This window comes from Erythranthe guttata, chromosome 14, assembly GCF_056151865.1.
Source record: "Erythranthe guttata isolate IM_541 chromosome 14, IM_541, whole genome shotgun sequence".
NCBI lineage: Eukaryota > Viridiplantae > Streptophyta > Magnoliopsida > Lamiales > Phrymaceae > Erythranthe > Erythranthe guttata.
The window spans coordinates 7,856,720-7,874,450 of NC_142546.1; the positions used below are offsets into that span (position 1 = coordinate 7,856,720).

The 17,731-nt window shown below is 28.7% G+C and overlaps 2 protein-coding genes across 2 annotated transcripts; both read right to left on the minus strand.

The window, feature by feature from the left end:
* Window positions 1-51: 51 nt before the first annotated feature.
* LOC105956084 (amino acid permease 6) lies at window positions 52-4,174 on the minus strand. The gene is made up of 7 exons (XM_012979911.2): window positions 3,791-4,174; window positions 2,894-3,118; window positions 2,709-2,802; window positions 1,850-2,064; window positions 1,610-1,752; window positions 1,057-1,284; window positions 52-687 (listed from the first exon to the last, which is right to left on the minus strand). Exons 1-7 carry the CDS (start codon window positions 3,870-3,872, stop codon window positions 274-276), a joined length of 1,401 nt encoding a protein of 466 aa, XP_012835365.2. The 5' UTR covers window positions 3,873-4,174; the 3' UTR covers window positions 52-273.
* Window positions 4,175-11,097: 6,923 nt separating this feature from the next.
* LOC105956051 (amino acid permease 6) lies at window positions 11,098-15,238 on the minus strand. The gene is made up of 7 exons (XM_088814277.1): window positions 14,838-15,238; window positions 14,022-14,246; window positions 13,807-13,900; window positions 13,111-13,325; window positions 12,883-13,025; window positions 12,542-12,769; window positions 11,098-11,820 (listed from the first exon to the last, which is right to left on the minus strand). Exons 1-7 carry the CDS (start codon window positions 14,917-14,919, stop codon window positions 11,410-11,412), a joined length of 1,398 nt encoding a protein of 465 aa, XP_088670403.1. The 5' UTR covers window positions 14,920-15,238; the 3' UTR covers window positions 11,098-11,409.
* Between the last annotated feature and the right edge of the window lie 2,493 nt (window positions 15,239-17,731).

The following is a 17,731-nucleotide window of genomic DNA, read 5'->3' on the forward strand; positions in this document are numbered from 1 at the left end:
TTATATGAAAACGTAGCTATTTAGTTGAAAGGGTTGGTGCACAATTAAAGTAGAAAAACCTTATTAATTTAAATAGATTTAAAAAACAAAAATAGTCTAATGCAAGATTAAGAATTGCATGACTAGCTTCAAAAGTAGATGTTGTCTATAGTTTTGACTTAAGAAAAAAACCTATTTACATAAATTCATGTACATTCCTCAAATCTTTATTGCAAAAATAAAATTAAGAAAAAATAGACAAAAAAATCCTAGGATAAATAATAAAAATAAATTTCAAGAAACCGAATGAAAAGGCTTGAAAGTTCCGAGCGATTTTATGAGCCCTTGAATAGCACCCGCGGCCGCAAGAAGTGATATGACGAGACAAATGCCGCTAAGTATTTGCATCCAAATCCACGTGAAAGAGAATCTTGGAATCTTTGCTCTTGCAATGTACATTTCTATCGGAAAGTAAACCGTCAGTGGCCAAAACGAAGCGGCTCCTAAAAGCCCCATAAAATCGTTGAAGAATGGAAACAGCATAGCGACAACCGTTGTGAGTATCACAAAACTACTTCTCCACACGAGCCGGAATAAATTCAGGTCGAAACACCCATAGATGGAATATTCCCTCGTCACAAATTTACTTTCGGGCCATTTTTTTCTGCCCAATTCTTCCACGAACGCAAATGTTGGTTGGCAATATACCTGCAATAAATTAACGTCGTTAATAAAGTACAGTTAAACTTCTATAAATTAATACAGTCGGGACAAGAGAAATTCTATTAATTTAGCGAATTATTAAATTATCAAGTTAATAATTTAACACGTTTTCACCGAGTCGGGACCGGGAGAAACTATTATTTAATCGAGGTTATTAATTTATCGAGATTCTACTGTATTATTCTAAACAAAAATTCTTATTGCCTACCGATTCAATTTTATTAGCAAACGAACCACTAAAAACGCATCATAGGGGGGGTTTTGGTAATATTTATAGCAGGAGGAGTTTTTTTTTATCAATTAAGTATATTACAGGGGTGCTAAATGCAATGAACTCGTTTAATAATTATTTACCTGGTAAGCTCCAACAAGATGAATGACAATGAATAAATTGGCTAAACCAACGAGCCAAAAGGGCTCGTAAAAGCCGAAACCGGTTAGGAAATTTCCGGGGGCATCATTGCCAAATGCAGCATACCCTAAAACCCCACATAGCATGTAGAAAATGGTCGAAATCGAAATTCCCGCCAAAGTAGCATTCTTCATTGTTCTGTTCTCTGATGCCCCTGATTTTACTGTGTCCTACAACATATAATATTATTATTATTATATATATGTGTGTGTGTGTAGATTTTATTGAATTTAGTACTCCAAAATTTTATCGAATTGCTAAAAACTCATCGTGTAATAAATATATCTGCAAAAACAAAAAAAAAACCTATGCTGCTTTTTTTGTACACAAAAACCCTAAATAGCGCAATTTTCGGGGGTAATTTGCTAACAAAATTGAATCCCGGGGTGATTCTGCTAATATATTTTTAACACGGGGAGTTTTTTTGATAATTAGAGTAAACAAGTGGATGTTAAATGCAATAAACCCTTTCTATATAGGTTAATAATAAATTACCTGTATCTCAACAAGAACATTGGAGAAAGCATAAGCAAAAGCAATGTTTCCAAGGGCATTATAGGTATTCCACATCTTGTCCGTACTTGACATGTCTTTCCCAATTGGTACCCCTGTGAGGCCACTCTCTATTTGCCCTCCTTCTGTATATATATAAATAAATTCAGAAGTAATTAAGAACTAATGAAGTAATTAGTGTATGTTTATAGTGCTAATTAATTAAATTAATTAATTAATTACCTGCTATCTTGCCTATAGAGAGGCCAATGCCGATGCTCGAGTAAGCGAACGACATAACAGCAGCAACGATAGACAACATCGTAAGCTTGTGGAAGTTCGGTATTTGGCTTAGGACGAGTTGCATCGCTCCGAAACTCATAATGTACGGATTGTTCGATCTATGGCAACCGGCCTCGTGCCCGTACTTGTGGAAGCAATACGATCTCCCCATAGCCCTAATAAAATAAAATACGCATCAACAATTTTCGTCTTAAAATTTCACTTTTCAGAAGTTTCGATTTTTCGTATACATATAGATGCATGCATAGATAAAAATGTTACTAGTCTTATGTTTTATGTATAATTTTTTAGGTTTTCTTTTTTCCATTTCTTGATGTCTATATAAAATAGTAGATATTTTAGAAGCGGAGGGGGTCTTGGCCCCTTTTCGACGTATGCTGGCTACGCCATTGATTTATGCTTTTAGTAGTCCAAGTACTGGAAAAATAACAGATATCTATATAAAATAAAATAGTAGATATTTTAGAAGCGGAGGGGGGACTAGACCTAGACCCCTTTCGATGTATGCTGGCTACGCCATTGATTTATGCTTTTAGTACTCCACGTACTGGAAAAATAACCGATATCTATATAAAATAGTAGATTTTTTAGAAGCGGAGGGGGGTCTAGGCCCCTTTTCGGCGTATGCTGGTTTCGCCATTGATTTATCATTTATGTCTTTAGTCTAAGTACTAGAAAAATAACAGATATCTATATAAAATACTAGATTGTTTAGAAGCCGAGGGGGGTCTAGGCCCCCTTTCGACGGTGAAAATGCACGTGTATCGATGTATATGTGTCAAGAATTAAATATACTTACACCATGCTAATGGAGGCTGTGATTGAGTATCCTATACATGAACCAACAAGGTTGCTATGTTGTGCTAAACCACAAAGTTGAAATTTTAATCCTCCTGCAATTTGTGTAACCAATATAAAAAAAATTAAAAAAAATAGTAAAATTATATTAATAAATATAATATATATATGTAATTTATTTATTACCTAGATGAGATCTGACAACTTCAATGTAAGTGTAATTTCTAGTGCCATCAGTTGACCTGTAGCAATCAGCCAATAGGATTGAAGTAAACCAGGTTATTACAGCGAAGGCCAATAGGGCGATGGGGCCCGCAATCCAGCCGAGCTGAGCGATGGCCCACGCTAAGGATAACACACCGGATCCGATCACGGCCGTTATTATATGTGCCGTTGCCGTGAACATTGTCCCTAATTATAATCACACACAAAAAAAATATTACATAAATTAAATAAAAAGGAAAAACACTTCAACGCAAATGATATTCGATTGTCACTTGACGGAACTCATGCGTCTCTTTGGTCACACCACAATTTCGAATATATACGTGAAAAGTTGCGTTCGTTAAAGGAACTCGAGGATTCGAGATTTTTTATGGATTAGAATTTCGGGAGTTGGGATTCAAATCCGTTCGGTAGTTCAATACCCTAATTTCAGAAAACCCTAATATTGAAAAAAACAACAAAATTATGTTCCAAGTTATAAAATTAACGATCGGGATAGTACGAAATCTCGAATCTCGATCCTGAAAACCCACGGTTGTTCAATGTCGGGATTTCTGAAAACCCTAAAGTTTGAAAATTTCAAAAATTTCTGTTCCAAAGTTATAAAATTAAGGATCAGGATAATACGAAATCTCGAATCCCGATCCCGAATACCCAGTTTTAGGTCAAAATTTGCAGAGAAGAGTTCTCAAATTTCCAAACTCATTCATCATTTAATTAAGAAAAATCAAAAAAAAAATAGCATAAAAAAACCTCAATATATCACAATCTCACAATTCAATTACAAAAAAAAAAAAAAAAAAAAAAAAAAAAAACTCAAATTAATTGGGAAATGAAATAAAAATAATAAAAAATTACCTGTTCTTTTAACTTGGCCGTCATCGTCAAACTTGGATGATTCTTGATTTTCTGCTTCGATATTCAAACTAATATCCCTCATCACTAAAAACTAAATAAAAAATAAAAATAAAAAAGAATTACGAATTTACATACAGAAGGAGAAAAACCACAGTCTGTATTAATCTTTCAATCTTCACACAAAAAAAAAAAAGAAAAAAAAGAATGTCTGTAAAATCAAAATTGCATTAATGACAATCTCAATCCCAGATTAACTTAATTTATTAATATTAGTCAAAAAGGAAGAGAAAGGAGATTGAAGCAAGAGAGATAGGATTTTGTGTGTGGTTTAATGGAGCTAGGGTTTTCATTTCTTTGTTTATTTATTTATTTATTTAATTATTTATTTAATAAAAAAGAAAAAGAATCCTTAAAAATGGGATTATTTATTGTGCATGGATTTCATAAGCACCGCCACAGATTTAATGAGTTGACTAGGAGTAGAATCTTTGACTTTGAAACTTACACTCAACCATGCATTGAATATTTCAGAAATTCTATTAATAAATTAGAGTAATAAATTAATGTGTAAGTTAGGGTAACATTGATGAGGTAATTTCAAATTACGAAAAAACCCTTCTTTTTGGTAATTTTATAATTACTTATCAATTATAATTTTATAATTTAATAATCACTCATCAATTATGAATTTTCTTACATATTTACTCTTATGTTGTCAAATTCAACAGAATCTTCTGTATGTTACACGGAATATTCTTTAGTTTGTACTACTTTTGTGTAAAAATGCAATTTTTGATACACCACGATCTGATATTTACAAGTCAAGATACACATATTATGATCAATTGTTTCAAAATGTGGAGTTCGAAAGGGGTAAAACGGGTACAAACTGGAGAATATTCCACATAATCTAGAAGATTTCACTAAATTTGATATCGCAAGGGTGAACGTGTAAGACGATTCATAGTTAATGAGGGGTGATTGTACTTACTGAAATATGACGGAATTTTTTTTCGTAATTTGACTTACCAAAAGGGGCCGTAATTTACCATAAATTAAATTCGAGCATGTGCATCGGGATGGACACGTGGGAATTTCACAGGAGGGAGATTTTTTAGAAAATATTAACATAATTTTTTTATTTAAAAAAATACATTAATAGTGCAATAATGTACAAAATATTATAATATAAAAAAAGATATTGCTTGGTCTTGTCACAATTTGAACTCTTAACAAAATCTTAAGTGATAATGTTTGAAAGATTTGTTTGGTGTAATCTGAATATGTATTTTACGAAAATAAATCTGAATATTAAAGATTTTTCATTATAAAATCTGAACACGTGTGTAATTAAGTATGAGTATATTTATTTTTGATATGGGCTATTCGGCCCATATGGGCCTTGTTTAAGTAAATAAGATCGATTGCACATCAACTCAGTCTTGTTAAAAGGGTATATAAAACTCTAGCATGGAGATATGTATGTTCGCAACGTACGTCGTACGACGATACGAGGTAAGACCATAAGGTGTTATTTTGTGGAAAATATATATATTGACCTAACTTTGAACATAATATAGTTATTTACATCTACCTCCTTTAACTTTTGTATTTTTTAGCAACCACATTTTGAATATATTTTATTTTATTAAATTATTATTATGTTTTTTTTTTTTTTGTTTTTTAAAGATCCATCCCTTTCATCCAATTTAATTTTTGATTAATTTCTATTATTTGAAGTTTTGTATTCCAATTAATCAGTATTACATTTTTTTAACCGATCAGTATTCATTTATTGTTTACATGTTTGGAGCATGACGAATTTTCGTAGATGCAATAACAAGAAAATTAATTATATTATTAGCAATTGTGAACTTATATTATTAGGAAAAAAAAAACATAAATCATAAAGGTCTTTCGATCATGTATACTAGTATTTCACCCGTGCGTTGCACGGAGGTGGGTTCCAAAATGAGAAAAATAAATTTATGTAAACGACTATCTCTTTATAAAAATACCAATTCAAGTAAAACAAAATAGAAGGAAATAAAAAACATAAACTATGTCTCTTAATTTAGAGTTGTACATATAAAATTAAGTTAAAGATTACAAATAAGAAAACATGAAGCGCGCAAAACACGCAAGATTAAGAGCCCGTTTGGCTAAGCTTATAAGCTCCTAAAAACATCTTATAAGATGTTTAGGAGCTTATAAGTTGTTAAAAGGTGTTTGGTAAAAAAATTGCAAAAGATCTTATTTTTTCAAAAAATAAGCTGTTAGGGAGCTTATAAGATGTTTTTAAAAAAGTACCTCTACCCCACCTTTTTTCTTTAAGATCTTATTTGCTTCTTTACTAAACACTTAAAATACAAAATTACCCTCAAATACTTTATTATATTACATGAATACTAATAATATTTATATTTTATCAAAACAACGTATTCTTGTAATCAAGATTAATAATTAGTTACATATAATTATCGTAATTATCATAATAATTGTAAAAAAAATTATTCTCTATTTATATTTTATATGTATATAAAAATACACGAATATTCTTATTATCTCCATAATAAATTATATTTCTTTCATCTACAAAAAAATTATATTTATTTTACAACTTTTATTTTATATTATTATATAATTTTATATTATTATTATTATTATTTGAAACAATAATTTGTAATTATTATAATAATATTTTAGGAACAAAAATATTTGAGTCAAATAAGTTTAAAAATTATACTGGCGTCATGTACTTTTTTGTCATTATAGCAATAAACAGACCTTTTATTTCCAAACACCAGAACAACTTATAAAAACAAAAAGTAACTTATAAGCTACATATCCAAACACTTTAAAAAATAATTTTTAAAATAAGATCTAACAGCTTATCAGCTCCTAAAACATCTTATCAGATGTAGGAGCTTATAAGATGTTTTAAATAAGCTTAGCCAAACGGGCTCTAAGTGAAATCATTTAAAACATATGGTATAACTCTATTTCTTGGAATACCATCTACTACACCATGTGAATCTTCTGCAAAATAACAAATGTAACAACAAACACGGTAGCAAAGAAGTAACACAATAGATATTCAAATAACCTGTAAGTTTATCACTAATGGTGTTCAATTAGTGATGCACATTACTCAAACAACAATAAAACTTATAAATATTGCAAAAGAGATATGATGTATACGCCACTACCAGTACTGATACCAATGTTGATACCAGTACCGATACCAATATTGATTTACCAATATTGTTACAAATAGTGATACTAATTCGATTAATACTGATACTCATATAAATACAAATACTAATACTAATAATACTAATACTAATACTAATACTAATACTAATATTAATACTAATATTAATACTAATACTAATACAAATATTAATACTACTACTGATACTAATAATAATAGTGATACTAATACTAATACTCATACTCGTACCAATACTAATACTAATATTCATATTTATACTAATATTAATACTAAGAATAAGACTAATATTGATACTAATACTAATAATAATACTGATACTTACATTGATAATTATAGTGATATTGGTACTAATACTAATACTAATGTAAATACTAATAGTGATACTAATACTAATACTAATACTAATATTAATACTAATACTAATACTAATACTAATACTAATACTAATACTAATACTAATACTAATACTAATACTAATACTAATACTAATACTAATACTAATACTAATACTAATACTAATACTAATACTAATACTAATACTAATATCGATAATACTGATACTAATACAAATATTAATACTAATACTGATACTAATAATAATACTGATACTAATACTAATACTCATACTCGTACCAATACTAATACTAATATTAATAACAAAACTAATATTAATACTAATATTCATATTGATACTAATATTAATAATAATTATTATACTTACATTGATAATTATAGTTATATTGATATTAATACTAATATTATTACTAATACTAATACTAATACTAATACTAATACTAATACTAATACTAATACTAATACTAATACTAATACTAATACTAATACTAATATTGGTACTAATACTAATATTGATTTAATATCGATACTAATACAAATATTAATACTAATACTGATACTAATATTAATACTGATACTAATACTAATACTCATACTTATACTCATACCAATACTAATACTAATACTAATAATAATACTAATACTAATACTAATATCCATATTGATACTAATATTAATACTAAGAAATACTAATATTGATACTAATACTGATAATAATACTGATAATAATACTGATACTTACATTGATAATGATAGTTATATTGATATTAATACTAATACTAATACTAATACTAATACTAATACTAATACTAATACTAATACTAATACTAATACTAAGAATAAGATTAATATTGATACTAATACTAATAATAATACTGATACTTATAGTGATACTAATAGTGATATTGATACTGATACTGACACTAATATTGACACTCGTATCAATGTTAATATTAATACTAATACTAATACTAATATTGATATTGATATTGATACTAATACCGATACTCATATTGATACTCCTAGTAATACTAATACTAATCTTGATACTCATACTAATATTGATACTCATACATATTGATACTCACAATCATACTGATACTCATACTAATACTGACACTAATATTTACATTGATACTTATACTAATACTTATACTAATACTGATACTGATACTAATACCGATACTGATATTGATATTGATATTGATATTGATATCGATATTGATACTGATACTGATATTGATACAAATGTTGATACTGATACTGATACTAATATTAATAATAATAATTATACTTACATCGATAATTATAGTTATATTGATATTAATACTAACATTATTACTAATACTAATACTAATACTAATACTAATACTGATACTAATACTGATACTGATACGGATACGAATACTGAAACTGAAACTGATAATGATAATGATACAATTAATGATATTGATATTGATACTGATACTGATACCGATACCGATGTCGATACCGATACTGATGCCGATATTAATGTCGATATCGATAATGACACTGATACTGATATTGATATTGATACTGATATTTAGACTAACATTAATATTAATGTTAATACTAATATTAATACTAATACTAAAACTAATATTAACACTAATATTAATACTAATATTAATACTAATAATATTACTAATACTATTATTAATCATAATATTAATATTAATACTAATACTAATATTAATACTATTTCTAATACTAATATGTTAATATTGTTAATGTTAATGCTAATGTTCATATTCTAATGTTAATACTAATTTTAATGTTAATCTGGTATATGCTTATGCTGATTATAATTGTAATACTAATATTACCCAAATCTTTATCTTATTCCTAATCCTATTCATAACACTAATCATGATTCTAATCCTAATCATAATTCTAATCATAAACCTATTTCTAACATTAATTATAATTCTAATAATTTTACTACTAATAATACTAATTCTATGCTAATCTTAATTATAATTATAATTCTAACAATAATCCTAATCCTAATTCTAATCATAATCATAATACTAATACATGTCAATAATTGTAGTTCGAATCAATAATCACAATCTTAATTATAATTCTAATACTAATATTAATCATAATCATAATCCTAATATTAATTATAATACTATATTAATCCAAATCCTAATCCTAGTATTAATATTTAATACTAATACTAATTCAAAGAATATTAATTACAATCCTAATTCTAATTCTAATACTAATCGCACATCAATGTTTTTGCAATTATCTATTATTTTGTATAAAAAAAAATTCTATTCAATCTCGCAACTTTTTATATCAAATTCTTTATGTGTGGTACCTGAAACATCAAGTAACACATATTAAATATATTAGAAATTAATATTTAATTATACTATCAAACTGACATTAAAATTATTTAAAATAATATAAGGGTGTAAGCAAAAGCAAACATTAAGACGTGAAAATAACGATATTCGTTGTTAATAGGATAAATTACGAAAATCCTCATGAACTTAGGCTATATTACGGAAATTACCCCCACTTATCGATAATTACCAAAATCCCCCACATGTTTGTTTATGTCTTACACAACCCCTTATAGTGTGAATTTTTACGGAATCTTTTTTATTCCATGTAATATCCCAAAAGTTGTGGATTATACCGTGCATATATGACATTTCTTTTCTCTTACTTTTTAAATACAAAAAATTCCCTTAGGGGAGGTAATAGTAATACTAAAAAGTTGTGAAAATGTTATTTACAAAGATTTAAATATTTCGTGTAAAGTCCCCATCAGAGTAATTTTTGTCTTTAAAAAGTACCATGAACAAATGTCGTGTGCAGGGTAGAATCTGCATTTTTCGGGGAATATTCCACGTAATAAAAAAAATTCTGTGACAAATCAGACCGTAAGGGGGTCGATGTAAGACGAAAACAAATATGAGGGAAATTTTGGTAATTACTAATATAATATTAAATTAGTAAAAATGATAAACATATTCTCAGGTAATGTTTATGTAAAATGTATAATATCAAATAATTTATTCTGCAATATTTTTTTTATATAAATCCAAGTTTATGAATTAAAATACAAATTTTTCGTAACATCATCAATCATACAATTATAATAAGTTAAGATTTTAAATTAAATTTAAATAAATTTAAATTAAATTTAAATAAATTTAAATTAAATTAATTACTATTAAAATTAAATTAAAAAATAAAACTATTTAGAGTTTCCAAGAAAGTTGATATATTTGGAGCATTTTATAAATGGTATGATATAAATATATAATAAAAGAATTAAATATCTTTTTAATTTTGGAAAATGGTGACATGTTTTTTGATGATTTATTTTCACCTATCAATTTGCCACATGGGATGAAATTCAATACATGTCACCAATTGAAATTGACAAATGTCAATCAATTAGGTGTGAAATTCAACTTTTATATATTATATAGATTTTTCAAAAATATTGAAAAATGGTGTCGAAGAAGTTTAAGAAAATGTAAGATTGATAAATTAATTAAAAAGCTCCTTCGTAACTAATATGTTAATTTTACAAATTAACATTTTTATTTCTTTATTTCTTTATTTGTTTATATGTAATTTCCTATTCTACCCCTAAATCTAACGGACCACTGAGAGATAAATGAAGATAGGGGGTGTACATGTTAAAAGATTAAACATTTGGGGGTACATGTCAAAAAAACAAAATTCAGGGGACCCATTTAATATATGTACAATCTACATATCCTAATAATTAAACAATGTACTAAAGTAGACATCAGAACAAAAAATCTGTTCAAACACCACATAAATAACCCTAAAAAAAGACAAGTCTCCTCATTTTTGATAAACAAAATGGGAAGCTAAAACATCAGTATTTAGTATTTACTACCTCCAAAAAAAAAAATTATTATTATTAATTAGGACACCTTCTAAATATTTTGTCCGAAAAAACCGACAAGACACAATATTCCTTCGAAACCGAAAAAAAAAATCATAAAAGCTTTTAAGACATCGAATGGAACGGCTTGAACGTCTTAAGTGATCTGATGAGCCCCTCGATCGAACCGGCGGCGGCAAGAAGCGTAATAACGAGACAAATGCCGCTAAGAATCTGCATCCAAATCCACATGAAAGAGAATCTTGGAATCTTTCTTCTTGCAATGTACATCTCTATCGGGAAATAAACGGTCAACGGCCAGAACGAAGCGGCTCCCAAGAGTCCCACAAAGTCGTTGAAGAATGGGAATAGCATAGCTAAGACCGTAGTGAAGATCACGTAGAGTGTCCGCCAGATCAGCCTGAAGAAACTCAGTTTGAGACACCAGACGGAATATTCCCCCGTGATGAATTTATTTTCCGGCCATTTTTCGTTGCTCCATTTCTCCACGAACCCGAATATTGGCTGGCAAAATACCTGCATTCACGTTCGAGTATTAAGAAACTAATAAATGTGCACAGATTCGGGAAAATATAATAAAACGACTAAAATATCCCTCTCATTAAGTATTTAGTTGTTAATTCTCTCTCAAGAAATTAAGGGTAAATTACAACTAACCCCTGAGGTATGGTCAAATTATGAAAAACCCATCATGTTTGGATAATTACAACCACCCCTAAACCATAAATCTTCTTACACGTCCACCCTTGCGGTTTCAAATTTAGTGGAATCTTCTAGATTATATGGAATATTATCACTTTTGTACCCGTTTTATCCCATTCGAGCTCTACATTTTGAAGCAAGATGATCATAAGATCTGTTTTTTGGCTTGTATATATCAGTTTGTGGTGCAATCATAAACTGTAGTTTTACACAAAACGAGTACAAACTAGATCATATCCCATGCTATCTAAATGATTATGTTGAATTTGACACTATAAGGGTGGATGTATAAGAAGATTCATAGTTGAGGGTAGATATAATTATCCAAACAAGAGGAATTATTCGTAATTTAACCATATCTCAGGAGGTGATTGTAATTTAACCATAAATTAAAAATAACAAGGGCAAAATTGAGAAAATGTATAATAAATGCTTCATGAAAATTCTAAAGCGACAACTAATTCAAAATAAAATAAAAAATTCTTCAAAGCGACAAATAATATGAGGGAGAATATATATAGTTTGGTTAAATTACCTGGTAAGCTCCAATAAGATGAACCACGATGCACACATTAGCTATATCGACGAGCCAGAAGGGCTCGTAGAAGCCGAAGCCGGTTAGGAAATTTCCAGGGGCATTATTGCCAAATGCAGCATACCCTAGAATCCCGCAAAGCATGTAAAACATGGTCGAAACCGAAATCCCAGCCAAAGTAGCCTTCTTCATTACTACGTTCTCCGGTTGTCCTGATTTTATCGTGTCCTGAAATTATTATTATTAATTTTTTTTTCGAAATTCCATATTAGTTATTGATTTAAATAAAATGTCATAATTATTTACACTAGCTAGGTTAAGAAATCGAATAACTCGATCACCTGTATCTCAACAAGTACATTGGAGAAAGCGTAAGCGAACGCAATGTTTCCAAGGGCAGAATAGGTATTCCACATTTTCTGGATTTTCGACATGTTTGGCCCGATCGGTATTCCGGTGAGACTAGTCTCCACATGCCCTCCTTCTGTATATATTTATAATAGTTAATGAAGTAATTAGCATATGATTAGTGATGCTAATTAATTAATTAATTAATTAATTATTATTACCTGCGATTTTGCCGATGGAGAGACCGATGCCGATAGAGGAGTAAGCGAACGACATAACGGCAGCGATAATAGAGAGTATCGAAAGCTCGTGAAAATTCGGAATTTGGCTTATAATTATTTGCAGTAATCCGAAACCCACAATGTAAGGATTATTCGACATGTGACAACCGGCTTCGTGCCCATATTTGTGGAAGCAATGTGATCTCTTGATTGCCCTGATCAATTCACAACAAATATTTAGTGACAACACGTATTATCGTATCTATCGAGCACATATAAAAATAACGACTTTTTTTTAATAATATTTTTTATGTTATTTTGGACTCGTAATGTAAAAAAATAAATAAGGAATTTAACGACTTTAAGCTTTAAACGTGAAACGGAAGGATCAAAACAATTCATAAAATATAGTGAAAATGCAGAACAAAATAACTTAATTTTGAAATCTAAAGGTTGTGGCGAGTGAACTAACAAAAACCGAAATTGAAACCAATTTTTTGGATTTTTATTTAGAGATTAAAATCAGATCAGAAATCGAAATCCTGTATATATTCCAATTCAGACCCGGGGAAGATGTGATGTCTCGTTTAGTAACTTTAAATAACTCAATTTTTTTAAAATAAAGTTAAAAATGTATGCATATATATATATGTGTGTGTGTATGTATATGTATGTATAGTTCAAGATTAGACTTACACCATGCTAATGGAGGTGGTGATAGAGTAACCTATAGTAACACCAACAAGGTTGGTGTATTGAGCAATCCCACAAAACATCTGTTTTGTTCCTCCTGCATCACAAAAAAGAATATTCTTTATTTTTATTTTTTATTTTTTATTACAATTAAATAAATTTTATTTTAGAATTTAAAAAAAATTAAAAAAAAAATAAAAAAATAAAAAGAAATTTACCTAAATAGGATTTTACAACGTCTCTGTAAGTATAGTTTCTAGTACCACTAGTTGACCTATAGCAATCAGCCAATAGGGTTGAAGTAAACCATGTAATTATTGAGAATGAAGCAAGGGCGATGGGGCCCGCAACCCAGCCCAATTGAGCGATGGCCCACGCTAAGGATAACACACCAGATCCAATAACGGCCGTTATTATGTGAGCACTTGCCGTTAACGCCGTCCCTGATTTTTTTTTTTAATAATAAAATAACCACAGTCATATAAAACATGTGTAAAATATGGGAAACGTGGGTGTTAATTAAAGTGAGTGAATTGTGAAAAATTAACTATGATTTTTTCAAATTGCTAATAAATAATCTATTTTTTTAATTAGAAAAATAATAATAATTATGATAACAATAATAATAATGAAATTATTAGCAATTGTACAAATAAATTTTAAAATAGTTTTGTATGTAACTTTGAAAAAATATATAACAATATTGATTGAAATAAAAAAATAAATATAAAAATGTTTTTTTTTTTTAATTTTTCAAGTAAACAATACACACACAAACAATTTTCATGGCATCATACCACAAGAAAACATGGTTTAATCGACGGAAATTTCCATCATTAATCTAAAAAAATTGCGTATCTCTCGCAAATTAAGAAAATTAGTTTTGTTTCATACAACGAAACACATGCATAGATAAAAATATATTTTACACACATATATACCCACATGTGCGTATGCGATTATGCGTAAATCAAAAATGGAAATTTTGTTTCTGGCGAAATATGAAAAAACACGAATAAGAAGTTATTTTTTACCGGTCCTTTTCGGGCGGCCATCGTCGTCAAACTTATGAGAAGAGGGATCTCCTCCTTCAATGCTGAAATTAGCCCTCGTCATTAATTAAATAATCACACGATCACCTTTCTCGATTTTTTCGATGATCCGTCGAGAAAGTAGAGAGAGAAAGCGACGATATATATATACAAAAGATTAACAGATACAAGAAGAAGACTGTTTAATCTTTTATCAATCTTTGATCTAAAAACTATAAAAATATAGAACCTCGGAGTGTGCATTCACACACAAATAAATATAATTATAAAAATAAATAAATAAAAATAAAAATAAAAATAAAACCCAAGAACAATAAGAACAAGAACAAAATGCAAGGAGAAAAAAAAAACAAAGAGGGGATTGTGTTTATAATCTTTAAAGTAGGCTTTTGCTTTGCCCTTTGCAATATATATATATAAATGAAAATGAGGAAAAGTGCATAAAAATAGGATCATTTATTATGAATAGATTTTATTAAATTTTTGTGATTTTATTTATATATTTATTTGAGATTTACATAAATATATATAAATGTTCTAGATTTTTTATGATCTGAAAAACATGGTATGTAGACTGATTATTGGAAATCTAATTATGGCAATTGCTAATTAATCTCTAATTAATTATATGCTGTCCCAATGGATTTTTTTGGCTTACGTAATCATTGTGTCATGTTTGAAAATGTAATTGTGTTAATTAAGATTTAAGACTAATTGATTTTGTAATTAGTAGGAGTAGGATAGTGCCAATTTAATAGGTTTGAGATAAGAATGGATAAAGAGACGTTTCATATTCATTTATTTCATATAAATCTATATAAAATCATTTTTAAGTAATTTATTACTTTTAGTATTTTTATTTATTTTTAATTACATAATCCACAACCAATCATATAGGTGCACTGAATAAATCTACGCTCGTATAGCAGTTTGCAAATCATACGATAAATGTAAATCACACTAAGCAAGGAGATCCGAGTCAATTGACACACGTTCACTTACTTCAACCCTTAAGTCATCCCTTACTGGACTAATTTATTAATTTTAATTTTTTTCTTTTACTATATAGTTAATTATAAAGCTGAAATATTGCATAGTAACACGCGATAATGAGATTACCCTGTGTAGCTAATTACTTAAAAATATTTTGACTAGATGTATTTAAATTTTTGTTTTTGGAAATCTTGTTCATACTATTTGGATTATGTCATTTGACTAACTTGGGATGGTCAAATAGAAAATAATAATTTGAGGATTGTGTAATAAGTGCAACCCATTAATTGCTCATTTGCTGTGTTGAAAAGAAATTTTGCAGTCAAATGTTTTTTTCCAAAAATGATTCACTTAATCAAACTTAAATGAGAATGATTATTTTGATATCTTTAAGGCCTCGTTTTCTCACTTATATCTAATTATATTAATTAAATTTGTTGAATTCTGACACTGAATGTGAATTGTCTAAAAAATATTTTAATTAGTAAAATTATGATATTGTTTGTAGACAAAATTGTTTTTTTTTTCTTTTTTAAAGTGTGCTACTAATTTAATCAAATAGTAGTATCTGATTGCGGACGTTTAATTACTATTGAGTTTGACTAAATACAAATCTTATCGAGCAAATATCTTATTGGTGAAAACTATTTAATTAATAGAACTTAATAATTGAGAGAAAGTCAAATAATTTAATTGATGGGCCTAAGTCCAAATAACCCATATAAGAAAGCCCATAAAGAACACATGCATGCATATGTCCAATAAAGTAGTCATACCCTATACATAGGATCAAATATCAATTTAAGATGAAGTTGTGCATGAATAAGTTATTGTTCGAATTTGGGAAAATTCAAAGTATCAAAGTTGTAGTAACTGTTCATTCACTCTAATAAAGTCGGCAAATCATAAATTTGAATATCTAATTAATTGAATAATCGGCAATCTAGCCTATACATAGGATCAAATATTGACATAAGACGAAGTCGTGCATGAATGAGTTATTGTTCAAATTTGGAAAAATTCAAAGCATCAAAGTTGTAGTAACTGTTCATTCACTCATTCATACATAAATTCTCTAACTTGATACTCAATTTGTTTAATTCAATATGGATTAGAAAGTCAATTCAGAGAATCACAAGTTTGACTTTTTAAGTTTTGAGAAATTCATACTGAAAATGGTTAAAATCACATTTAAAGTCGAAACAATACTAGTAAAATTGAAATGGTATTTAACGCCTCCCTCAAATAAAAATTGTTAACACCGAAAACAATGTTCTGAAGATCAGACTCATTCCCGCACCACACGCCTTCAGATTGTAGAGCCCTGGAACTGAAATCTTCTTTCGTCTTGATGATGCTTTTGCATGGATTTTTTTGGTGTTCTTATCGTCGCCCGCATTCCGAGTTAGGGGTATACGGGGTAGCACAAACTTCACATTGTTTTGATATTTGTCCATTTTGGGCAAACTCGTAGGGTTTTACTCTTGAATTTTTCCCAAAAAGCTCATACCGATAGAGTTGTTACCCTACGTGATTAAACCATAATCTTTCCCATATTAAACTGATGTGGAATTTGGTTTACATCTTAACAATGCGCCTTAGCACGTTGCCTCCACGTCACCTCTTCTTTATCTAGTATCTCGACCAACTCTCACGACATACTACTAACATTTGAGCTAACTTCCTCGGTTGTTACTCCGAAGCTAATGTTTTCTATCTTAATTGGCTAAAGATACGGCCATTTGACGGTAGCGCCCATCAACATCGTTTTTTAGAAAATTTGGCAATAACATTGTTTAAATTAAATAAGTAACGTAAAACTTGCTTAAAACGGGAAAAGATAAACTCTTTAGAGTTAAATCTTAAATACGATCATGCAAATT

What these genes read in the sequence shown, in the direction of transcription:
- LOC105956084 (XM_012979911.2), bottom strand. Translation starts at nt 3,872, where the DNA reads ATGAGGGATATTAGTTTGAATATCGAAGCAGAAAATCAAGAATCATCC. An exon ending in CTCTATAGGCAAGATAGCAG is followed by an intron (nt 1,753 to 1,849) that starts GTAATTAATTAA and finishes ATATATATACAG; the next exon opens with AAGGAGGGCAAATAGAGAGT. An exon ending in ATGTTCTTGTTGAGATACAG is followed by an intron (nt 1,285 to 1,609) that starts GTAATTTATTAT and finishes TATATGTTGTAG; the next exon opens with GACACAGTAAAATCAGGGGC.
- LOC105956051 (XM_088814277.1), bottom strand. Translation starts at nt 14,919, where the DNA reads ATGACGAGGGCTAATTTCAGCATTGAAGGAGGAGATCCCTCTTCTCAT. An exon ending in CGTTGTAAAATCCTATTTAG is followed by an intron (nt 13,901 to 14,021) that starts GTAAATTTCTTT and finishes TTTGTGATGCAG; the next exon opens with GAGGAACAAAACAGATGTTT. An exon ending in ACCACCTCCATTAGCATGGT is followed by an intron (nt 13,326 to 13,806) that starts GTAAGTCTAATC and finishes TGAATTGATCAG; the next exon opens with GGCAATCAAGAGATCACATT.